Source organism: Protomyctophum parallelum, assembly GCF_964188405.1.
Source record: "Protomyctophum parallelum genome assembly, chromosome: 7".
Lineage (NCBI taxonomy): Eukaryota > Metazoa > Chordata > Actinopteri > Myctophiformes > Myctophidae > Protomyctophum > Protomyctophum parallelum.
In genome coordinates, this window is record NC_139705.1 from 42,193,760 (window position 1) to 42,220,668 (window position 26,909).

Genomic DNA, 26,909 nt, shown 5'->3' on the forward strand with positions numbered 1-26,909 from the left:
CGGACAGAAACCACTCATCTCCGCCATATTCAAAACGTTTGTGTTTCTTCGTAAATTAACGGCCCTACTTGATCATACTGCAGTGTCATACGAAAGCATCAACAGTAGCACACCGACAAGGTCGAAACATTGATACTTTTGGATTTGAATCCTGAAAAACAACAGTTTTGGAGATATAAAGCTATGATGTGTACATACAGTATGATGGCATGATGCCTACAAATAAAGTTTTTGGGGGGTTTTGGGTACATATTGACTTCGAGGTATATGCCGTACATTAAGTGTACACCATAGATCTCGCAGATTGGCCATTTTCTGTGGCCATTCTGTATATATAAGTTACGGCAAGGTGCTAACAAGGTGCAACTTCCAATGGCAGCCCATTCATCCAAACAGAAAAGTCCTATCTAATTATATTATAACAACGTCAACCTCGCCAACATCGCAGCTGTAAGGAAAGCTTGAATTATTCTCTTTCTATCCTCAAAGAGTTTATTTCATAAAAATCCACTGCAGACATATTACGAGCTACTTTGTGTCCTTGCAGGTGATTATTTTTCTAAGTGCTGCAGTTTGGAAGTGCTCGTTAGATATCACTCAACTGCCCTGCGTATACCACCTGTTTTGAATTTGCACATAATGCAAGAGGCAGCAGGACGTTGCTTTACTGAAAACGAGTGCTTCCAAACTCTGATGGCAAGATGGCCGTGGTCTGCAAATGGTCAATAGGGCACTGTTCTCAAAGTGGGGTCGAGGAATACCCCCGGGGGGTTATCAACATAAATCTGACTGTATATTGGGGGTCCCTGGCACAAAATATATTCAGATGGCATCATGACGGTCTGTGGCCAAATAGCCTACATATTCATTTGGGGGTCCTTGATATGAAAAGGTTTGAGAACCAATGCTGTGCCTGTATGTATGTTTTCGGTGGTTCAAAATGGTAGTTCGACAAGCTTGTAGCCAACCTGTCCGTGTTTCTCCATTATGCCTCTGCTCTGCACAGCATATCTCTTTCTCTCTCTAATGTTCACTCATCGATTTCACCCGAATTGTCTTGAAGGGGGGTGCGGGGGTGGGGGGTGCTAGGATCCCGCAAAACAGACCCCCCCCCCCCTCTCTCTCTCTCTGCCTGTTGTTTTCTGCTCTGCCTCTCATTAGTCCTGCTGTTTACAGGATGGATGGCTTGGCTAAGACCCTGGTTAGAGTCCATTAGACTCACAGAGAGAGTAAAGGGTCTCGCTGGACCTCATCTGCCATGTAGGAGGACACACGGCACAGAGCTGTACTGTACTCTATCTGTATGAGAGAGGTACACGGCACAGAGCTGTACTGTACTCTATCTGTATGAGAGAGGTACACGGCACAGAGCTGTACTGTACTCTATCTGTATGAGAGAGGTACACGGTACAGAGCTGTACTGTACTCTATCTGTATGAGAGAGGTACACGGTACAGAGCTGTACTGTACTCTATCTGTATGAGAGAGGTACACGGTACAGAGCTGTACTGTTCTGTATGCCACTGAGGTGTAACTGTGAGAGTTACATTTATACGCAGATTCATGTTGAGATTGGGGTAGATTGGGGTTCCAGATATATAAAAGGTATATCAAATGGGGGTCTGGCGTAAAACATATCAAACTGCGGCTCTTGAAATGAAATAGCTTGCGGTTCAACTGAACTAAATTATACTGGAACGCCCGATCTAAGCAGTAAATCCTCAGTAAAGTGCTTATTTGACTCGAAGATTGGACAAATGGAACTGAATGAAGGTTGTTTTGTTTGGACCCGACGTTGAGACGCAGTGCTCTAATGCATGCATACGCAGCGCTTTGTGTTTGCCTAATCTAATGTCTGCCTTTGATTTGAATCTCCTCCCCGTTGCACGCTTTCTCTCTAGCTCTCGCACTTTCCCATCGCTTTTTCCTTTCTTCTGCTGCCATACCTTTGCATATCATCAATGTAAATAGTTTTGTTGTTGTTGTGTTGTATGTGATAAAACGTTGCTGAGCTGAACAACACAACCCCCCCCCCGCCCCCCTGTTTAGTTTCATTAACCTCTGAATCCCAGTTGCTTCTCATTAAACACTGGAATTCCTCTGCGTGTTTGTCGTGAAATTAAATGAAGACAGAGATGTTGTTGTTGAAACATTTTCTGGATATGCCGTTCAGCATTCTGTTATCCTTCTCGCTCTTTGCCGTTCACACGGGACACGGGGAGAGCAAGACCTTCCCCCATGCTTCTTAGTTCAGTGGTCCCCAGCTAAATTTGTTAATACAGCATTACAATCATTTCAACCATTTATCCATATTTTTTTAAATAGCAGATGTACAAGCTCACAGCGTGTTACTTCGTGCTGTACTCTGAGCTTGTGTTTGGGATTTTTTTTATATACAAAATTCTTGTGGTCCCTGGCACAAAACCTTTTCAGATGGGAGTAGACTATGGCCAAATATCAATTTGGGGGTCCTTGACATATAATGATTTGAGAACCACAATCCCCCAGGCAAGAGTGTCTGCTGAAAACGCTTCGACCCTCATGCTGCACAGATCAATATTTGTGCAGTTGTTGATAGTAGGTAGTTGATACAGTGAAGCAGCCATACTTACAGAGGGCCATCTTTTAGCCTCCTCAGAAACTCATATTGTCGTCACTGTCGGGCAGAAACAGAGTATCTCCATATTTCTTTTTTCATGAATGAAAGCATGTAATATGACAGTTTCTTGTATTATCAGAAGAGCTTGTGACTAACTACATTGGATGTTTTGGATCACAGGTAATTCCCCCCCCCCCCCCCCCCCCCCCCCATCTCATTAAAAGTAATTATTTTGAATATACAGCAGCGGCAATATCCCTTCTTGATGCTAGTCGTGACTAGCGTCTGACAAATGTAATGCCTAAATTGTCAGTGTTGAAGTTCTTGTGGGTCAGGGCTCTCCATATATATTTGTGTAGTTCTTGTGGGTCAGGGCTCTCCATATATATTTGTGTAGTTCTTGTGGGTCAGGGCTCTCCATATATATTTGTGTAACACATTCCCTCCCTGTGTCACAAGCAATGGGGGTGTGTAATGTACAATCACCTGTGGGCCACCGTTCACAGTCAGTCTTCCTGTTTACATGACCATTTAAAAAAACAGTGCGCCCTCACCAGATGTGGAACCGTTTCGGACCGCCCTTTCCCATAGTTCCAAACATCCACTTTCCACAAAAAAAGGGCATCTCTCAGTCCCCACACAGCCCAGGCCTGTCCACCCTGCGCATCAAGAGTGGTTGAAATCTAAGATAAGAAAAAACAATATTTCTTGCTAAGAACTAGAGAGGGTCCCCGGGGCTAAGTAAATTTGTATAATCTCACAGTGTGATACTGTCGATACAGTATTAGGAAACCGACTCCACCAACAGAGAAAACATTCTCGGATGACCCTTGTTGATCTATGTCGGTCACAGATTACTCTCTGGGTGTGCAGAATCCTTCTTTGCAGATACACAGATACAACCTCATTCTCTTGACTAGCGTGTCTCAACACCAGTCAAGTGTTGACTCAACTCGGTTTCTTTCTGGTGTTATTTTATGCATTCGACCCTCAGCTCAGAACCTCCAATTCCTAAGCGAAGATTTACGGTGTTAGAACATTTTCAGTTGTTTCTTTCTCCACTATTCCAAATGTTTCAAAATGTAATGTATACAAGCTCACAACACGTGGCCGCTAGATCTTTTGGAATAGCTTAATAAAAATAGGTGGTGTGAAACAGTCTTTTTGCTGGGGACCCCCTCAAGGACATGTGGGTCCCATGAACCGCACTTTGAGAACCATTTAGTGGCTTACAATGACAGAGAGAGGCCGGCCATCGTTCAGTGAAAAAAGACACGTAAAAATCACATTAGTGTCTTTACCTCACCCTGGCCTTGGAAGCCTGCACGATCCCTGGTGATTTGACAGCTTAGGGAGTATGAGGTGGAGAATCCTCCTCACTACGCTGGTATTTCCACACACTAATCCCAGACCCTGCCATTTAGAGCCCTCCTTGTAGAATGGAACGTGGTGCAGAATTGATGTCACGCTAAAAGCAAAAAGGAAAGTGTCTACTTTAGTGCCGTAAATAACTATTGATTGTTTTCTTACTTTTGTGATTAATTCAATAATGGAGGGAGCCATGTTATTTGGTCATTTTTTATGTCCAGCTTTGAGGGTGTGTGTAAACAAACATCGAATGCCATTGATAATGAATGGCCAGCTTTGAGGGTGTGTGTAAACACAAACATCGAATGCCATTGATAATGAATGGCCAGATTTGAGTGTTTGTGTTGAAGACGAAGGTGAGGACGCAAATTCTGATTGGATGGAATGAGATGATGTATGATGATGTACAGTACGGATGTGATTTTATTTTATATGTCAACGAATCGACACCATAAAAATTCTAATTGAGGTTTTATTACTAGTATGTACTGTACAGTATGATTTACCAGCTAAGCCCTATTTTATACTTTTCATAAAACAGTGTCACACAGTGAGATTTTTAGATCGACAATTCACTATATAAAAACATTTTACCCCTCCCCCCAATTGATTATTTTTTATTCAAATTGATTACTGGTATCATTTTTTATCGTATCTTAACTTAACTGTTGCACAATTGCACCCACATTAAATTGATTTCTAAACTGTCCCCTGATCACATCAGTTGGAAACTGTATACTGGATATTTCACACAGAATCATGGGTTCATGTGTTCAGTCATTATGTACATAAATTATGATCAACAGACTGATGGTGCTACACCATCTGTGATCGAGGGGTGCTATTGAAATGTGTTTTCCTGTACCTAGGAGATTTGGGCTGGGGGGATAATAAGTCATTCAAGGGGGCTTCAGATCAATGAGTCCTGCAGCCCGCAGAGACACGGCCTATATATCCAATCAATATAGAGGTAAGCTTTGTCGAAACCTCAGAGGACATGGCCAAGGTAGCAGACAAGATCCACTCTCCCATTTGTTGGGAAACCATTTCTCAGTAATATGGCATTCTTCCTTTTTCTGAGAGTCCCCTAATTAGGTATAATATAGGGGGAGCTTTGTGTTGATATTGACGCGTGATAAGCTTAGCTCTTTCTTCTCTAGTCGTCTCCCTCAAGACATCGCCTTCCTCATTGAGTTCCAATGCGTCCGTCCTGGAATAGATCCAAGAGAGACTGGGGCCTCCTCGGGTTGCCTGTGATTTAAATGGAGTGCAAACGACGTTAGCCTCTGTCAGGTAGTTTGTCATAATAAATGAAATGTGAATTGATCTCTACACCACCATAAAAAGCTCCCCTCTTTTTCTTGTAAATGCCCTGGGCGCTGTTTCAAGCGGAGCTTTATGAAAGTCATTGAGAGAATTGAGACAATAAACATGATGCTGTGTAATCCATTTGGGGTGTATATCCTGCCTTCTCGAGGAACTCCGGTCGTGAATTTTAGATCTCCTTGATTTACTTAAAACGTTTCTATCAGTGCGGAAGCGACAGCGGCATGCCATGTCTCGCCTCCTCCGATGGGTTTTTATGTTTATATATATAAGATATGCTGACTGGAACTCCTTGCAGGTCTTGCTGCGAATGAAATATGAATGGAATTTGCACACTCAGTGATATCTTGTTCCGCTGGAATGTGTCGACGTGAATACATTCTCTCTGCGCTCGGGTGACCTGCAGAAAACGTAGCCTTTGGCATGTTTTCTCAGAGGAAAAAGAATGTTGAAGTGAAAATTATGACTTCCTCTCAACACTTGGGACTGTTCCTTGATTGATACTCTGTCAGGCATTGAGGTTTTCTGAGAGGAATGTTGCTTTAAAATGGAGCGGAGGTACTGGGAGCTGTGTACTTTACACGCTTTACATGTTCATTGTCGACAGCAAACCAAAGTCTTGGCATATGACTACAGTATCATGAGGCTACAGTCATGAATAATTTGTTTTATAATTTCCCCCGTCATTGTTAAGATGCTCTCGACCATGGCTTTCAATTAATATTTAAATACTAATGATCTAGCTTCCATTGCTTTTAGGAGAAGCATAACAGTACCGGGTTCTCGTTACCAGTAAACTGATCCTCAGTCAGTTTTTGTGAGCACATTCATTTTGGAGGCAGAGCTTTGCCCTGGACCGGCCTGTTGTTTTCCGCTTAGATGTGCTGAGTTTTGGGATAAAGAGGCAGGATTTCCTTTGACAAACGTTTGAGAATCTGACACAGCAGTTTTATCTACAGACTAGAGGCTTTTATTGGTCAGAAATGGTTGCTGTTACCGTTACGGCAGAAAAGAAAAGCCAAAATCAGGAAATCAATTGTGTCGTTACTGTACTTGGCGAATAAAGCAGTTATAGACTATGTTCCTAATATGGTATGTTGTGTAGCTATTCCACTCATGTGTGACTTCTACTTCTTACAAGAAATGCATTATGTTTTGTGTATACCACTATCAGCAGCCAAATGAAAGGGCCATTATAATGAAATGTGGCTTGTCAGTTGGTTTCAATTATGCCACAGAAATGTAATAAATATTAGGAATTTGTTACAGAAACTTAAAGGACAACTTTAGTTTTTTTCAACCAAGGTTCATGTTTTAGGTTGTTATTAGAGAAAGTAAAAGATGAGTGTTAATTTTTTTTTCATTTGCTGCTTCCTTTCGTTTTAGGGATTTTAGCTGTTTTTGACAGGGGGGCGGGGGCATTCGAGCATGGGGCTAAATATGTATTTTTTTTACAAAATATTATGGCGATTTCTTTTTTTATTATTTACTATAGTCCTAATAGACCTCGGGAAATTGCATCTGACCACAGAAGATCACAGGATCTACTGAATGTGAAGGTAGCCTACTGGGGGGAAGCCACACTGTGTGTCATAGGCTCAATATGTCAGTTTGACACATTCCGTAGATCCTGTAATCTTTTGTGGCCAGATGTAATTTCTTGGGGTCTAGTAGGACTATAGTAAATAATACAAAAATAAATCGCTATAAAATGTGGTAAAAAAATACATATTTAGCCCCATGCTCGAATGCCCCCGCCCCCCTGTCAAAAACAGCTAAAATCCCTAAAACGAAAGGAAGCAGAAAATGAAAAAGAATTAACACTCATCTTTTACTTTCTCTAATAACAACCTAAAACATGAACCTTGGTTGAAAAACCTAAAGTTGTCCTTTAACACTGAACGTCTCAATGGTACATTATTTTATATTTGTTATGGAGGGATAGACAGTAGGCTGACAGTAAATGGGGAGAGAGATGGGGGGTGACATGCAGTAAAGGCCGTCGGGATCGGGAGTCAAACCCGCGGCACACTGCCAGACTGGATTTCCAGTAAAAAGTATGGAGATAAGAGTGCTGTTTCTACTTTTACTTAAAGTGAAAAGAACAAAATGGGAGTACTCCTTCCACCACCAACGCTAGTGTGTGTGTGTGTGTGTGTGTGTGTGTGTGTGTGTGTGTGTGTGTGTGTGTGTGTGTGTGTGTGTGTGTGCTCGTGCGTGTGTTCTCGTAATCAAAGATGGAAAGTGTTCAGTGTGATGGAACACAGTCACACCAGAAAGGCAGCCTTTATGCGTCCTGCCAACATAAACAGCGCGCTGCGCCAGAGAGCACACGGCCGGGCTGGGAGGTACTCCTCGCCACTCAATAGCCCCAGTGTCTGTGCCCGCCAGGGCTCTGGGATGCCATGCTGGAGGCTATACAGTTGGCACTGCCAGGGAAGGGAAGGGCAGCAGGAGCACAGCCTCGGTAGGAACTGAGGCACTGACTGTAATTAGTTAGTCCAGAGCTGAAGGAAAAATACGATTAGAGAGTTTTTGATGGAATGTATATGGGTCTGGATCTTGGGAAGATGGAGAGGCATGCATTTATTGTTTCCCTCTACAACAATATGTTATTGAAAAAGGTGACAATTTGCATAATATATTCTGCAGAGTAGTGTTACTTCTGTTGTTTTTCATAAAAACAACCCTCAACCCTCAAGGGCATTCATTTATGAAAAAACACAAAAAGTAAAAATGTGAAGATAATTGGTTTCCTGCCTGACAGCAACGATATACATAATGACATCTCATATCCCCAAGTTATACATAAACATACTAATACTGTACTTATATCGCAAACTAACTATAGAAGGTATGCGCGTGACATCATCATCATACCCGGAACGCCTACTGTGTGGCAAAACTTACTTTCTGGCCTCGACAGCCCATACATTCAAACAGAAATGTCCTATCCGATTGCATTAAACTATGTTAAACTCACTTTGCCACTCGATTTGCCACTGACTTTATGCATGTGCAATTGTGCAAGCCCTCTATTAACTGTAAATATAAGGAGAAGTCATATTACAGCCACACAATATAGTGCTATTTAAATTGTGCCACTTCTTCCATAATTTGTGAGAACCTCGCTGTTTCCGTCTACAGCAACAACAAACTAATTTAGGATTGATTACTTCCAAACGCTGATGCTTTTTGGGAAGAGGCCGAGCTGCACTAATTCAATCTGTTCAAAGATCAAACAACACAGCAACAAATGCTCAAGATCATTAATTTGGTATCTAATCACTGGCGTGGTAAATCCAATTGAAACAACAATCCCTTGTTGTCGTAACTAAACCTTCCAGTCAATTTGCCCAGTTCAATAGCATAATTTAGCTCACGGCTCTGATTTGATTGCATTTCCACAAGTACTCTCTATTTATCTCTCACTATCAAATGTTTTATGTTCTCCTACTTCATCATACAAGAGCATTGCACAACAGTAAGAGCTTGTTGTGTGTGTGTGTGTGTGTGTGTGTGTGTGTGTGTGTGTGTGTGTGTGTGTGTGTGTGTGTGTGTGTGCGTGTGCGTGTGTGTGTGTGTGCGCGTGCACGCACAGTAGTTTCTATCAGTGAGCTAAACAAACACATACTGTAGTGAAGATGGTATCATTCAGATGATGGATAGCTCAGTCACTGTGGGGCCATTAGAGTTAGACCCATGCAGGAGTGGGCAGCTGGTCCAGCGTCGGGAATGAATGCATTGTAATCATTGACTGTTTGAACAGAGGCAAGCATGTGTTCCTGCTTAGGATCATTCTGTGTTACAGAGCGAGCACAAGGCAGAGCAACAGCATGGGGTATGTCCAAACTTGTTCCTGCCATGCCACACATTTATAGACACCCATTAGACAGATCAACAAATTGAAATCGCGTCACTTCGTGCCACTTTTCGAGCTTGTAGATCTGCTACTTTTGATGCTTTTGTGCGACGCTGTAGTGTTATCAAGGGTCACATTAATTTATGAAAATAAAGTTGAAATATGCGGAGATACGGTAATAAGAGGTTTCTGCCCGACAGCTACAAAATGTATAGCCTACTTTGTTACAGTCTAACCCCCTGCCCCCCCCCCCCCACCTGTCCACCTCCAGACCCCCGAGTGAAGTGAGACCACTGGACTTATCCACTGTGGCTTGTGACAGGTGTGTCTCTGCCTCTTCCTCAAAATAGAACGTGGCGTGACTCGTCAAGCGAAAGCAGGTCAACTGTCTTTTCTATGGCTGAGCCTTTGAATACACTCCCCCCACCCCACCCCACCGGCCATGACAGCAATGTCTGACCTTCTCCTCCTCCACGATGACATCACAGTCCATTCTCAGCAAGCTATAGTGTGGCTAGGGAGCGTGCAGTGTCTCTTAAGACCAGTGGGTGGCACTGTCGGTCTGAAAGCACACTGGGGCGCATTGCTCTGTTCCCTTAATAATGTAATGGAGCAGTTATTCTCAACCTTTTGAATTTCAGTTTGACGTTAATCCACGGACCCTCCACCCCCATTTGATACAAGTCTTTATTAAATCTACACTATACACTCCTCAGTGTTTTACTTCACTCTGAGAGTGTACAAATGGGAAGCATAATGTAATAGATATTAATTTTGTCTGTGTGGCTGCAGTGTCATACTCTTGTGACCATGGTGCGTATTTATACCCCATGTGGCTTCTGTCACGTTTCAGAGAGCCATGCACAGAGCCGTTCTGCTAGAGACACCACCATATACCGTACATGTGGAGCCTTCAGTTCATCTCAGCATTCATATTTTTCACGGTTTTGCTCTTGTTCTTCTTTTCTTCACTGACTGACCTTCACATTTCTCAATGTCATTGGGGGGAAAAACCCTTGCACGGGGCTTATTTCTTTAGACAACCTGGAGATTAAATCAGTGTTGCGGATTGCTGAGGCTGACGCAGTCGTTTCGTCTGAATGTCCTGCCCGTTGGTTCGTTGGGGCCTGTGAAGACGTGTCTTGTGCGTAGCGGACAGTATTATCCGTCTCCCTGGCTGGTCGGGCGGTGTGTTTACCAGAGTGTGTCACCTCACATGGCTCTATTTTTAGCAGGACATCATTGTGCTTCTGTACAGGCAGGCGGGGGGAGGAGCCTTCATGAAAAGCTACCGCTGAAATATGGGCTCTGGTAAATGGACTGAACTGAATGGGAAACATTGTATAATGGGAAGAAAAAACTAAACCTGGGATTTATGCTAAAAACAGTGCTGTGTTTCCATCGCTGTCCGTTGTACAAGTCAAACTACTGAAGGCAGATCTCCATCTTTGAAGTGTGTTTTTTGTGAACAATTTCTACTTAAGTGAACACACACGTGCGCATACAGACACACACACAGGGAACGAGTACGAATGTGTCGCTGCTGCTGACTAATTAAAACACGTCGTTATTTTTAATTAAAACAACATCAACAATCTGGCCGGTGCCTCCATTTTGAGTTTGACCTCATCATGGACACATTTATAGTTCCTGTCTACCTGAATGAGAATGATCCCATAGTATGAGCCCAGGCATTACTGCTGTGATGTATGGATGGACGTGTTTTTAAGAGCTCTTAAAGGGACACTTAGAAGAATTAGAACACTTTCCTGGGGGGTTTTATGTGTGTAATATGTTGGTTTTAGATATTGTAGCAGTGAGACCAGTGTCTCTGATGTCATGGACACTCGGCCACACTTATTTCCTGGACTACATGTTGTCTCAGTAAAACAGCCCTCCCCCTATCCACAAGGAGGAGCAGTGCACCAAAGCATTATGGGAATTGTAGTCCAGGAAGTAAGTGAGCCTAGTGTCCATGACATCAGAGACACTGGGCTCACTGCTAAAATCTAAAATATCTAAAACCACATATTACACACATAAAGACCCCCAGACATCGTGAGCTTTGGTCATGAGTCCCATAGGTTTAGTGGTGCTCAAAGTGGGGTCCAGGGACCGTCTGGGGTTCCTTGATGGGGTTACAGGAGGGTGTGTCCACAGGGTGACCTCAATTACACCCACATAACCTGAACTTTGAACATTCAGTGGATTTTCTGTGGTGTGGGATCTTCTCTGTGTGTTCTGAAGCCTTTTGAGCTGCAACAAAAACAGGAAAAATCCCTCAAGAGTGATATCTGCTGGCAAATCCTTATGTCATATGGGATTTGTGGACTCTTACCTCACAGTCCACAGGACAATCAGAGCACAGACCACAGAACATCTACTGAATGTTAAAAGTTCATGGTTTTTGGGTGCAATTGAGCTCAGAAAACCAAAATAAAATTAAAATAAGTAACTTTTTTTGTCACAATCCCTTTAAAGATGGAGTGCCACCATTTTTTTCCACCCTAAAACATGATCATCAGGTATTATTACAATATAAGGGGGAAGAACTTTTTCCAAAAAGTGTACAGTATTTATTAAAATCATGCTTTTATGTGGACACACCCACCAGTTCATTAAGTATGCCTGGTCTGCCTGGTGGGTGGTGATGGGTGGTGATCCACCTGAACTGAAGCCGCACCCACAGCTGTAGTTGTATGATAAAGGGGGAGGGGTTAGGGGAGGGGCTGATAGTGTGGTGTCACTATATTACTGTTTACTTCATTGGCCCGTTTGACTGTCAAGGGTTCAGCCTCCAGGAAGAAACCCTAAATACAAAGTTAATACACCATTGCACATAAAAACAACTCCAGGGTGTCTAATGAAGTACACCTCATAGACACATGAAAAACTGGAAAAATACAAAAATTGTGGCACTCCATCTTTAACTGTTTAAGTGCAAGGGACGTAATCCCGTAACCCCGACGTCTTTGCAATGAGTGCCAAAGACGACAAGACGTAATAAAAAAAAACTAAAAATAATTAAACGCCCTCTCTTTTTTTATAATGGGAGAATTGGCACTCAGAGCCTAAACTGGTGACCACCAGGTGGCGCTGAAGTTAATATATTGCATCAAAATCTGTGTAACCCCTTTAACCCAGAACCACATGCTTTTATGTCCTATCCTGGGTTTAAGTTAGTAGACTGTGATTCCGATTTTACTTCTAGTAGTATCTTGTTTTATACTTTGGCTATTCGAAAACAGGTGTGAGAAATAACGTATAGAATTCTTTATGAATACAAATCTTCTCGTATGGTAAAAAAATGGTGCAGGTCAATGGCCCGGGCTAAATGCATATCAATTTTGGTGGTCCTTGACGTGAAAACGTCCCTCCGAGAGTGAGAAAGCGAGTGCTTTAGCGTGTGATGAATGGGACAGGTTTTAAGAGCAGCTCTTCAGACATGATGAGCTTTGATCATCGGTCCCCGAGGATCCCAGAGGCAACACATCTGCTGCAGCGGCGCTGCCAGAGAGCCAGAGAGCCCGGGATGTGTAGAGCAGACACAGCATATCCTTTCATTACTGTCACTACAGTGCCTATTTATACATCTTACTGCCAACTTCTTATTATCAACAGGAATCCTTTACTCCCAAACATTTTACGGGGAAAATGTGTGTGTGTGTGTGTGTGTGTGTGTGTGTGTGTGTGCGCGTGCTCGCGTGTGTACTTGTATTACTGTACTTGTGAGGGCCATATGTCCCCCACAAGTATATACTTCTATAATCTATAGATGTACATTGTGAGGACAATTTCCCGTGGACCTCACTAGATGTTTTATGATAATAAAAGGGTGTAGAACTATAGAGTTGGGGTTTAAGGATTAGGCATTCAGAGGTTAGATTAAGCTGTTTGTAATCTCTCAAGTATAATCTGTCAGCACCACTGCCTTAAACCATTCTGACCGGGCACCCATTTTGGTGTCGGCATCATGTTATGCTTTAGCTATTGATAAATAGCAGATCTACAAGCTCATAGCGCGCCACCGAGTGGCCATTCATGTACAGTTACACACTGGTATCGCGCAACCGAAATTAGCCTCACAGCACATCACAGCAGCGATTTACGGTGATTTCTGATGGTGTACTAAATTGTCCTCACAAGTATGTACAAGTGTGTGGGTGTGTGTGTGTGTGTGTGTGTGTGTGTGTGTGTGAGTGCGCTCTCTCTCTCTCCAACTTCTCCAAAGTGTGAGCCAAGCTGTCGTTGCCCCCCCCCCCCCCCCCACACACACACACACACACACCCCTCCACATCTCTTTCAGAATATCGCCGTAGTATCAAACGATGACATCACCCGCTCCATTCTAATTGCTTCCAGACCCGGCCGGGGCTAGCGGGGTCCGAGTTTTCGTTTTTATTTTTCCATTTGTCCTTTTTTTTTGTGGCAGCAGCAGCAGCAGCACTCAGCGGCTGCGTCCAGCGACATGCAGCACAAGATGATGAGAAATGATGCATGACATCATGTAGAGACAGACGGGGCGGCGGTGGCTCAGGGGTAGAGTGCCTGGATGGTAGCCGTAAGGTTGCCAGTTCGAACCCGGGCTCCCCCAGAGTTACTGTCGAAGTGTCCTTGAGCAAGACACTGAACCCCTAATTGCTCCCGATGTGCTAGTTGGTGCCTTGCATGGTTTCCGCTGCCATCGGTGTATGAATGTGTGTGTGAATGGGTGAATGTAATGCACAATCTCTGTAAAGCGCCTTGGATAAAGGCGCTATATAAATGCACCATTTACCATTTACCATTTTAGACATGGACGCACAGTATCGCCTCTCTCTCTGTCGGGTAGAAACCTGTCCAAAACTGTGACTTTTCAGGATTGAAAATAAAAATTTAAAACGGTGAAAGTAGCAGATCTAACGTGCTCACACACGTCACACCGCATTTCGAGCTTGCAGATCTGCTACTTGTGATGCCGTTGTGTGACGCTGTAGTATAATCAAGTAGGGCATTTATTTAGGAGAAAACACAACAAAAGTTAGAATTTGGAGATAAGTGGTTTCTGGTCGACAGCGACGATATACACAAACACTAAAGTGCTCTGGGAAGGAGAGAAGAAACCCTCGCTCACGTTCCTCCGAATTCCTTTTTCTCTCTGTTCCTCGTCCCTGCTTTCATTTGTCTGCCCTAAGAGAGTCCCAGGACATTTAAACAGTCTGATAATATTACTGCTATGTGGTAAAAACATTAAGAAAAAAAAAAAAATCATCAGTGGCTCCAGAAGGGTCCATTTGGTTCCATGTATGTATCCACCTATACTCTACTAACTAAGTTGACTGGAATCCCTCAGGGGTCTAGGCCGGGACCCCTCCTTTTCTCCCGCTCTACTCTAACCACTTATACCCTCTATTCTTAGTCAAATGGTCTTTAATTGCTTTTTTTACTCTGTACCAAATCTCTTCCCCAAAAATAGCCAATCTACACATCATGAGCCTGTTAGTAGAAACACAACCCCAGAATAGGAATGCAAATTAGGTTCAAGTGTTTGCTGAAAATAGCCAATCGACTAGCTATGAGCTTGTTGATTAGCTACTTTCGACAAATGTTTCCCCCCAAAATGGGGTCTATAGAGTTGAAGTGGTTAAACTAACACAATTGGACAGTGTCCCATACGGTATAGTGGATCTGGAAATGCACCTGATAAAGGCATCGTGTTTGAAGCCACCCATGGATGTCTCTTTGGCCTTGACCCAGCTTTAATGTTTCTGGGTGGGGAAAAGGTCATGGAGAATGTTGGAGGTAGGAGCTGAAAACATAGAAAGACCATATGTACTGAGTCGAAGTCAGAGAGAGAGAGAGAGAGAGAGAGCTGCGTTTATGAGCACCAGAGTGGGGCCTCTCTGCTTGGAATTCCCAGATATGACATCATTCCACACAGCACAGAGCTGTGCACTGCAGGACTGGTCCTAACCCAGAGAGAGAGAGAGAGAGAGAATGAGAGGGAGAGACAAAGGTACACTATGAACGCTTTTGATGTGCATTTCATACAATTAATGGTTATTATAGGTTCATGGGAAACAAGTGATCTTTGTGATGATATCCACATTGACAGAGAAAATATCCCTTTGTCTGTTTGGTCTGTTCTCAGTCTTCATACTGTTCCCATGGTACATTTCCACTTGGCCACTTGTAAAAGAGAACAGACAGACGGAGCCACTGGTTTGTGTGGATTCCCGTTTAGTCTGGCACATTGACCTGTAGTACGCTGCCATCATGGACCTTTGCAGCCAGCCAGAAGTGAACATATTTGGATTGAGAGGGTGGAGCCGGTGTGATCCATTGCTCCGCCTTTTCCAGAAGGTTGGTATAGGCAAAGAGATTCTAGATAATAAAGAGACGACACTCCCATTAAGTATAGTAAGAACCAGCGCCCAGTGCCTCCGCCATATTGGAGTGGTGATGTAACTTCCGGTTACTTTAAAACAAAACATAAAAAAGTAATGCTGTACAAAACAAAAACTTGTTTTTATCCTATTCTACTCTCATATATTGATTTACTCATTTTTTTTTATCATATTTATGAATGGATCAAAGCCGAAATTAGTAACATATTCATTCAGAATGTCAGGGTGCATGTGTGCACATACATGTATGCGCACACGACCGTGCATGTTTACGAGCATGTTTGAGGTGTTACATAGACAAAGTTGCCGCCATCTTGGAGTGATGGCGGTGTGCCATCAAGTGGTGATTTAAGGACTGTCGTCTCTTTTTATAGAATCTCTTTGGTATAGGTATACCCATTTCCTGTTCCGGGTTCAGTGTCCCATATAGCTTTGCTTGATTAGCAGCGTTGAAGAGACATGACAGAATGTTCAGTGTTTTGACAGATTTTTAACTGATCAATATATTATATTGATCATGTTGAAAATAGTAAGAGTGGCCCTTTGAGCTAACCACTTACTGTAAGTCCTATATGTAGTTGTATGATGAATAGCTCGTGAGCTTGTATCAGCTATGTTCTATGTTTTAGAAACATGTCTGTTATGAACAGAAGAGTGTGGCCAAAATAGGCATGGCAAGTTGAAAGAGCTTAAATAAAGGTTGAATAAAATAAAGATAGATCCCAAGATAGAGATAATGAGAGAGAGAGACAGAGAGAGAGACGGAGAGACACAGAGAGAGACGGCAGTTGATGACATTTTGTGCAAAGGAAAATGTATCCGGCTGCTGCCTAGCTTAACCTGGTATTCATATAATTAGTCAATCATATTTTGGATGTTTGGAGCGCCACTGTGGACAGGCCTGGCTGGGGCCGGAGGAATATGAGGAACTTGTGATACTTATTACTTCATATCTCATTCCCACAAACATGCCGAGTCTCTATTTAGACTTTCCCTGTCCAGCAGCAAAACAAACACCGCCTCAAGGATAATTTAATAATACTGAACTCATGTACGCGTGCGTGTGTATGTGTGTTGCACGCGTGTGTGTGTGTGTGTGTGTGTGTGTATGTGACCGTTGTCCTATCAGGCTTTCTACAGAAAGGGCTAAATGTCAATTTGCTAGAAGTGTGTTAGATGTTTTATTTTGCTCCGTGTTTCTTTGGAGTGTTTTGTTTACCGCCAGTCTGAGAATAAATGGATTTCAGTAGCGGCGTGACAGGTGAAGGCTGTCCGTTGATTGGAGTGTCTGTGGCCTCTCTCTGTCCACAATGCATCAACAGCTGCAGTCACTGGAGCCGCTATAGAGCCAAGGTCTCTCCTACACTGAAATAGCCCAGTAGGTCAGTTTCAGTACGGACGTCTGCGCTCAACTAAGAGCATTTCAGTGTCGGGTCATGCATATAGGGATGGGACGACAATCGTTATTATTATCCTTTATCGTGATTAACATTTAGGAAAATGAAAGTGATTAATTCTGTGTCTTGTGAGTTTCGTAACTACAATGGACATGCCTGTGAAACGTTTCTCCTACGTTAAATACCTTCCCTTGAATGTGCAAGTGGCAGTATGTGCCTATGTGGGTATGTCTTTTATTTTTGATTTTGTCCACGGTTTTTTTCTTATGCACCTGCTTTTAAACACATCTGGGTGGGCAGAAACCTCTTATCTCCATGTTTTTGGTAAATTAACGCCCTACTTGATCACTCTACAGTCTACAGCATCACACAAACGTAGCAGATCCCCACGCTCCAATCGTTGTGCTGAAACGTTTTGAGCTTGTAGATATGCTTGCTTTTGATACTTTAGAATTTGAATCCTGAAAAGTAACAGTTTTGTAAATATATGATGTTTTCCCATAGAGACAATTTGTTTCCTCCTTTAAAGTGATTCTTTCTTCCACTCGCTCGCTCCTCATTCTCAAATCTGTCGTTTGAAGTCCCAGACGAGAAGAGGAAAAAAGAAAAATGGCCAGAGGAAGCAATCATTTTAGGGTCCATGCCTAGTAATTAGGACAACATCAGCGCCTCCCTTCTGAGAGACGTGTGCGTCAGTGATTGGTGTCCCTGTTAAAAAAGAAAAACGACATCCATCTGGGAACTATTCTCTCCTCTTGTTTCCTGTGCTCTGGTGTCATTAGACAGAAAATACCTCTGACGAGGGGGCAGTTAGCCTCCTCCAGACACACTCCCCCCGCATCTCTGCATCTCTCAAAGGAGCGATTAGCCTCTGGACCGGTCATGTCAACAACCGGTGGGGGGGGGGGGGGGGGGGGGGGGGGGGGGGGGGCAATGGAGAAAAAAAATAATGAAAAGCAAGGCATAAAACATAATAATTATAATATAAACATAATAATAGCAGTAATGCAATACAGTGAAGAGACGAATAACAAGGAATTTAGCAAGTGTAGAAGTAGGTCTTGAGCTGTGCTTTAAAAATGTCTACAGAGTCGTTGTGGCATTACTTCTTCCACCACAGTTGACGGGCAACGCGATGGGAGATAACGTCTTGTGGTGGAATAAAGCGAAGGTTGCAGGAGAGTTTGAAAGGCCTCCTCTCAGCATGTAGACCTCTCTACACCTCCTGAAAGGAGCTATTAATAGAGATGCTTCTGTAGCTGCTAGCATCACATTTGCCATCTCTCTCTCTCTCTCTCTCTCTCTCTCTCTCTCTCTCTCTCTCTCTCTCTCTCTCTCTCTCTCTCTCTCTCTCTCTGTCTCTCTACCCGCTTACTCCCGGGTGCAGGTGGGAGACTTGCATAAAGGTACTAACAGCAGCAGAGATGATCGCTCACACCATTCTCTCTCTCTCTCTCCGCCAGCCTCCTCCCCTCCCTCTGTCTGCCACTGACATCCCTGCTCTCCTTTTCGCCGTGGCCCTGCTATGTTCCGGCTGTTTCATACACTCCCCCCCCGCCCCCGCTCGTCTTTTTCAACATGTCCATCTTCTCTCTCTTCTTCTCTCCTAGTTTAACCTCCCTGCTTTCCTCTCTCAACCTCTAAAACTCTCAGGGGGGGGGGCAAACTCTGCTCCGCAGGGGGGGCCATGTGGCCCCTTTCATCTCTCACTCACTGTCTTCCTCTATCCCTCCAGTCCCGCCACCCCCCCACCACCGCCACCCCCCCCCCTCCCCCATTCTCTGATATCATGACTGAAAAAGGAAAAGAAAAAAGATTTCCATTTCCTCCTCCTCTGTCTAGGGTCATTTGTATTCCCTGCTCCTGCAATCAGCGCCATGCAGAAGGCACCCCAGACACACACGCACGCATGCAATCTTACACACACACACACACACACACACACACACACACACACACACACACACACACTACAGAGAGCCACCACACCCCCTTCCCCTCTCTGCACCCCGCCCCTTTTCCATACTGCTAGCTAGCAACCTGGCAAGGCAAGAGCCCCAGACTCTTCCACCCTGCCACCCCTCCCTCACACTCCTACCAGCCGGGGCGTGCCGACGAGAGAGAGAGAGAGAGAGAGGAAAAAAGGGAGACCTCCATTTGTCTGTCAAACACTCTATAGAGCTCCACTTTAATGCAGCAGTGACTGGAGTGTGCGAGTCCCTCTCCAGTCCACTGGGAGCTGCTTTGCTTGCCTCCAGGCTAGAGCCATGGGAACGTCTGCTGGAAGCGCAGCAGCACAGCAGCAGCGAACACACAGAGAGCTACGGACACGGACGGTGCGCTGCTGCCGGGAGACTCCGCTGTGCCTCTCTGCTGCTGAAGGAGCCTACAGGCAGGCGTTCATGGGGGAGGACTGACTGGTAGTGTTTGTAATGTAATGTCCCATGCAGTCTGCCTGGCGACTGACTGACTGACTGACTGACTGACTGACCAGCCGACTGACTGACTTGACTCACTCACTGCTGGCCAGCATGTGGTGTTTGCAGTGTAACTCTGAGAAGACCCAGTCTCTGCTCGAACTGGAGCTGGATGGATGGTAAGAGTATAGTGCACTGTGTGTGCGCGTGCGTGTGTGTGCGCGTACGTGCGTGTCTGTGTTCATGTGCGTGACTTTGGTCATTGGATAAAGGTGACACTGGGGATTTTGAAGATCACAAAACAAGTGTTTCATAAATTGTATAGAGACGCTTCTTTTTTGGAGCCTGTCGGCATCCCACTTTAAATGTAAATAAGACTTAATGGTGCAAAGTAATTGTCCGAGAGAGTCCGGGGGAATTGAAACCGTGCCGTCTTGCCTTTTTTTTTCCAAAGTTGACTCACCTTCTATGGAAAACAGATCATGTCTCCCCTAGTGGGTCACTGTACTTCTCACTGTACCGCTACACGGAAATAGCAGATCTACAAGCTCACAGTGTGTTGCGGATGCGACGCATTGTGAGCTTGCAGATCAGCTATTTTCGGGGCACGTGACACCGTCGCACGGCAAAAGTATAAGAAAAACGGGATTCCGTCTGTCTCAAGTATACTGTACGACTCACTCCGCTCTACAGACACCATCTGTGAGTTGGATTGACCCTGCCGCCCCACCTCTCTGCGTTGAAGGGCATTCCTGTGGCGTGTTGTGTCTGTGGCTCTGTGCTGCTTAGCGGCTGTGGCGTGTTGTGTCTGTGGCTCTGTGCTGCTTAGCGGCTGTGGCGTGTTGTGTCTGTGGCTCTGTGCTGCTTAGCAGCTGTGACGGTGCTGCTGGTGGTGGGCTAAGGGCCGATTCATACTCCTATTTTACCGCTGTTTCGGCGCTGTAGTGCCGAAATGATTTCGGCTCGTCAGAAATTTTCAGTAGCACCGAAGAGCCGACTTTAGGAGGGTACCCGCGCCCCCCAGAACCTCAAATGACGTCAAATTGTAGGCTCTACAGAGCCGAACCGACTTTTATTCGGCTCTAAAATAGGAGTATGAATCGGCCCTAAGGCTTCCTAATGGCACGGGCCTTCAAGGACAGGTGCGGAATTATCTGCTGTGTGATTAAATTATTAACAACCGGGGAGAACATGACAGTCAGTCGATTCTGTTTGGCTTGTTGCCGCAGTGTGGGGAGGGTGACTGAAACGGACCAGAAGCATAATTAGTGATATTTCTCAGGTGTTTGGTTTCGTTGATGGCGTATGGCAATGTAATGACTTGTTTTAATGTAACATGCAATATGCCGTGAAGCTCGTTCATTGATCAAGTCAAATTCCTCTGCAACTAATTAGTGTCAAGTAAGCCGTGACCAACTGGAGCTTTCAATTCAATTCAAACTCAAAGCAATTACACCTCCTCATATGCGTACTCATTTGTAGCGTACTGTAGCAATCCCTAACAGAAGTTTGAGGTTTTTTACTCAACAGATGGAAGTTATTCAACTGTCTGCAAGATGAATGATGTTTAGTTTGTTAAAGTTGGTGTTAAAGTCTTGCGGTGTAAACACTATCACAGTATGGCTGTCTTTAAAGGTGTAGAATAGATGGATGTACTGTATAGTGTACTTGCTTTCGGTTGGTTAGTAACCACTCTAACTATTGCAAAGGATGAGAGAGTGCACATTACACTTAGCTCTTAGCTTGAAGATCATTTCCTTGTCTGCAAGTGAAGGGACGCATCCGGATGCAGATGGAGTATAAATTGAGTTTAAAACGTTTACAACCAACCAGACGTTTCAGGAGTTTGGAGTCACAACTTGTCTAGGATCCTGTGGATTATATATACAGTCAACTGTCTGCTGGAAATAATTCTGCAGCCAACTGGCCAGGCGCAGCGTGCAAGCTGAGTCACTGTGTAAAGTTCAACCTGGTCCTGTGCTTTCAATAATAAAAAACATCACATTAGTATGGATCACGATGCAAACCGCCTTAGTCATCGTTGTGCATTGTGCATGTTTATAGACACTTTTGATTTTACTTAACCACTTATACTTTATCATTAATGCGCTATACTCAGTCCCCATACCCTTTTCCCTCTACACCAGGGGTCTTTAGTGTTTTTCAGATAAAGGACCCCTTCGCTGAGAGAGGTAAAGCAGGGACCCCCCCACTACATATTGAATATAATGTGGTTTTGGATTTGGTTTCGATCTACAAGCTCACAACCAACGCCTCCCGCAAATTTTTACCTCAGAATAGGGATGCTAGGGTATTAGTTCATGTAATGAAAACGAAACAATAGAAGTTCCCTTTACAAGTTCACACAAAGACCCCCCCCCCCCCTTCTCTAGTAACTCTGAGGACTCCCTGTTGAAGACCCGGCCTGCTCTACACCAGAATGTCTTCACCAAACATAGCCGATCTACAACAAGCTAATAATGCGTCGCCTCTTTTTCCCCCCAACGTTTGCCTATTAAGAAGCCCAGAAATATAGGGCCACTAGGGGTTTGATTGATTGAATCCTTTATTAACAGTTTGCAAAAGTTACAGCTGTACAGTCAGTTATACTGTATTTACACACATGCTAAAAGGATAACATAAAAAGCCCCGAGGGCTTGTTTCCATTGTAGTCTTATGTATTCAATTAATCAAGGTTTATGTGCTTCTAGTGGTCACTGTGTGGTCTTCTCCTCCACTTTGACCCCGGGAGACATTCCTTCACGCGTGTCGTTGTGTTGTGGACCTGTGCGCCTTGCCTCTGTATTTACGAGCGCTCTCAGAGGACACAGTAAACATCTGCCATGATGAGGGGGGGCACATGTGTTCGTGTGTTCGTGTGTGTGTGTGTGTGTGTGTGTGTGTGTGTGTTTGCTGTGCTGTGCTGTGCTGTGCCGTGGTGGGCTCATGTTGGGGGTGAGAAGTGGGGGTACGGCCCCATGGCAGTTTGATTGATAAGGTCAGTTCATTGCTGAAAGACGCGGTTAGAAATGTTTACCGCGCTGCTCGCTGCGACTGGCTTCCAGAGTTCACCCAATGAATGAATGATTCTGTTCTGCTTTCTTTCTGTTTCCCTTGAAAGGGGGGCAAAGAAAAAAAAGATGACGCACAACTCAAAGCACAATTCTTGAAGTTGAGCGGTCCTTTTATATAGTTGATGAGAAAAGCATGTGTGTGTGTGTGTGTGTGTGTGTGTGTGTGTGTGTGTGCGTGTGCATGTGCGCATGTGCGCGTGTGTGTGCAGTAAGACCGCAGTTTCTCAAGCGTCGGTTCTGTGGACCCCCAAGGGGGCCCAAATGGGTCCCTATGGGTCTGTAACTCTGAGAGTGTACAAATGGACCCGTAAGGCTCTGTTTGGTTTCATTTGTACGCTCTCAGAGTTAAATAAACTACAGTGTACCTGTACTGTAGATTGGTGTCCCAGAGATGAAAATAAATGGGGGTCCGTGCCCGTGGACTACTGCATATCAAACTGTGGGTCCTTCAAGTGAAAGCGACTGAGACTCACAGCCGTAAAACTTCTCTTCTGTGCGTTTACTTGGGAGGTACTTAGGCTAGCTAGTTCTCTGCCTCTCTCTCTCTCTCTCTGCCTGGCTCTGGCCTGCACTTCATTAGCAGCCCCTCTATTCCCAGAACTGCTGTAGATGTGACTCCTCTTTTCCGGGATGGAGGAATGTTTCTCCCCCAGGTCCAGCTGATGGAATGGGGTTGAGGCCCGGGCTAGAGGGGGCCCCCACGCTCTGGACCTTCTTCTGGATGTGTTGAGAAGAAGGGGGCTATAGGAGGAGGGGAGGAGGAGGACCCCCAAAAACCAGCCCACCCCCCTAGAACGTATGGCTGAAAATCACTGCCAGCTTGAGCTGGTTCTTATCCATTCATGGATCAGAAGTACAGCAGAGCAGGGCTCCCGCTTGGATAAAGACGGAGGAGGAGGAGGAGGAGGAGGAGGGGGGGTATAGAGGACAACCAGATTTGAGTATCTGTGCTCAATCTGTACATCACTTGAGTGTTTGTTGTTTCGGAAACGTATGACTCGCTACTTTTCAAAAACAAACTAGGAAGGGGCCCCGGGGAGTCGGGGACCCAAACATACAAAAGAACATCATGAATTAACCCCTTAAGCTCTCTTTAAGAAATGGTGGAAATGGCAGATCTAGAAGCTGCGATGCGTTGTTTTTGATTGATTGATTGATTGACTGACTGATTGAATACTTTAGTAGTCAGAGATGCAAACAACACGAGGTACAGTCAGACATTTAGGCCAAAAGGATGACCCAAAAATGTTTTCCATGCGAGATCGGCTATTTTCACTGTTTGAATGTTCTTTTTGAAAATTTGACTGAGAAACTTTCACTTGTAGTTGAGTAGTCTTTGACCAGGAGTAGACTGTATATATGCAGTTGAGTAGTCTTTGACCAGGAGTAGACTGTATATATGCAGTTGAGTAGTCTTTGACCAGGAGTAGACTGTATATATGCAGTTGAGTAGTCTTTGACCAGGAGTAGACTGTATATATGTAGTTGAGTAGTCTTTGACCAGGAGTAGACTGTATATATGCAGTTGAGTAGTCTTTGACCAGGAGTAGACTGTATATATGTAGTTGAGTAGTCTTTGACCAGGAGTAGACTGTATATATGTAGTTGAGTAGTCTTTGACCAGGAGTAGACTGTATATATGTAGTTGAGTAGTCTTTGACCAGGAGTAGACTGTATATATGTAGTTGAGTAGTCTTTGACCAGGAGTAGACTGTATATATGCAGTTGAGTAGTCTTTGACCAGGAGTAGACTGTATATATGCAGTTGAGTAGTCTTTGACCAGGAGTAGACTGTATATATGCAGTTGAGTAGTCTTTGACCAGGAGTAGACTGTATATATGCAGTTGAGTAGTCTTTGACCAGGAGTAGACTGTATATATGCAGTTGAGTAGTCTTTGACCAGGAGTAGACTGTATATATGTAGTTGAGTAGTCTTTGACCAGGAGTAGACTGTATATATGCAGTTGAGTAGTCTTTGACCAGGAGTAGACTGTATATATGCAGTTGAGTAGTCTTTGACCAGGAGTAGACTGTATATATGCAGTTGAGTAGTCTTTGACCAGGAGTAGACTGTATATATGCAGTTGAGTAGTCTTTGACCAGGAGTAGACTGTATATATGTAGTTGAGTAGTCTTTGACCAGGAGTAGACTGTATATATGTAGTTGAGTAGTCTTTGACCAGGAGTAGACTGTATATATGTAGTTGAGTAGTCTTTGACCAGGAGTAGACTGTATATATGTAGTTGAGTAGTCTTTGACCAGGAGTAGACTGTATATATGTAGTTGAGTAGTCTTTGACCAGGAGTAGACTGTATATATGCAGTTGAGTAGTCTTTGACCAGGAGTAGACTGTATATATGTAGTTGAGTAGTCTTTGACCAGGAGTAGACTGTATATATGTAGTTGAGTAGTCTTTGACCAGGAGTAGACTGTATATATGTAGTTGAGTAGTCTTTGACCAGGAGTAGACTGTATATATGTAGTTGAGTAGTCTTTGACCAGGAGTAGACTGTATATATGTAGTTGAGTAGTCTTTGACCAGGAGTAGACTGTATATATGTAGTTGAGTAGTCTTTGACCAGGAGTAGACTGTATATATGTAGTTGAGTTGTCTTTGACCAGGAGTAGACTGTATATATGTAGTTGAGTAGTCTTTGACCAGGAGTAGACTGTATATATGTAGTTGAGTAGTCTTTGACCAGGAGTAGACTGTATATATGTAGTTGAGTAGTCTTTGACCAGGAGTAGACTGTATATATGTAGTTGAGTAGTCTTTGACCAGGAGTAGACTGTATATATGTAGTTGAGTAGTCTTTGACCAGGAGTAGACTGTATATATGTAGTTGAGTTGTCTTTGACCAGGAGTAGACTGTATATATATATGTCGTTGAGTTGTCTTTGAACAGAAGTATACTGTATGACTCAAGTCCTGTGGCTGAGAACGTTGTCCACCATTGGCTGATAAGCATGTGGCCTCCCTTTGTTATTGTTTACATTACTGTGTTTACAGAAGGATTGTGGGAATTACTAATGGTAGGAAATGACTCCAGATAAACAGTTAATATTTCATCACTTTTCTGCTTCAGACCCATATATATTTGATGGATGTAAACAGGTCGCTGAGGGTGGTGTCCTATTTTACATGTTGTTGTTGTACGATGGTGTATTGTGGCAAAAGAGAGAAACACAGATAAAGGTAACAGAAAACATTTTGTTGAATCGGCCTCAGGTCTTAATGGGTTAACCGTTAATGGACCAGTGTGGACGATGCTCACATAATCATAGTTATAAATTTCCTCCATTGTATCTTCAAGCATCTGCTGCTTTATAAAAGTCATGTTTTTTCCCCCTTTTCCCGCCAACACGATCAGCTGACCTGGCAGCCACAGGATGACCTCAGAGAAGGACAGTCTCTCTCTCTCTCTCTCTCTCTCTCTCTCTCTCTCTCTCTCTCTTCTGTCCAACAATGGGCTCAACTTCTTTGAATAAAAGCATAATTGTGCTGAATCCTCAAAAACACTGAACATCTGCTCCATTTTGTTCTCCTGCATCATTGTCCCTCAAACGTGAAAGAAATGCTGCAGCAGCACACAGGACAACAAGGACTCCTAAATTAATAATACATAAGGAATACACAATAATAATGACGCTATTTGACGGCGTGCTCCGCTCCATACACGTCTTTTATATACATACTGTAGCGTTGCTATTTGACTGTGTGCTCCGCTCCATACACGTCTTTTATATACATACTGTAGCGTTGCTATTTGACTGCGTGCTCCGCTCCATACACGTCTTTTATATACATACTGTAGCGTTGCTATTTGACTGCGTGCTCCGCTCCATACACGTCTTTTATATACATACTGTAGCGTTGCTATTTGACGGCGTGCTCCGCTCCATACACGTCTTTTATATACATACTGTAGCGTTGCTATTTGACGGCGTGCTCCGCTCCATACACGTCTTTTATATACATACTGTAGCGTTGCTATTTGACTGCGTGCTCCGCTCCATACACGTCTTTTATATACATACTGTAGCGTTGCTATTTGACGGCGTGCTCCGCTCCATACACGTCTTTTATATACATACTGTAGCGTTGCTATTTGACTGCGTGCTCCGCTCCATACACGTCTTTTATATACATACTGTAGCGTTGCTATTTGACGGCGTGCTCCGCTCCATACACGTCTTTTATATACATACTGTAGCGTTGCTATTTGACGGCGTGCTCCGCTCCATACACGTCTTTTATATACATACTGTAGCGTTGCTATTTGACTGCGTGCTCCGCTCCATACACGTCTTTTATATACATACTGTAGCGTTGCTATTTGACTGCGTGCTCCGCTCCATACACGTCTTTTATATACATACTGTAGCGTTGCTGTCGGGTGGAAACCTTGCGAATCCAAAACCGTTACATTTTTAAATAACATTTTAAAATAGTGAAAAGCTTCCAACGTGTCGTACT

The 26,909-nt window shown here is 44.0% G+C and overlaps 1 protein-coding gene across 6 annotated transcripts in view; it reads left to right on the forward strand.

The window, feature by feature from the left end:
* Window positions 1-26,909, forward strand: part of LOC310862237 (IQ motif and SEC7 domain-containing protein 1-like) — a gene marked incomplete at its 3' end in the record, with an annotated part of 207,144 nt that overhangs the window by 152,068 nt on the left and 28,167 nt on the right. The window contains exon 1 of one of the 6 annotated variants that reach the window (XM_083770036.1): window positions 19,082-19,535. The exons of the other annotated variants lie outside the window; for them this stretch is intronic. Within the exon in view, the coding sequence (XP_083626162.1) occupies window positions 19,471-19,535 (65 nt within the window). The 5' untranslated portion in view covers window positions 19,082-19,470. Of the gene's footprint in view, window positions 1-19,081; window positions 19,536-26,909 lie in introns of those variants that run through there. 6 annotated transcript variants of the gene reach the window in all.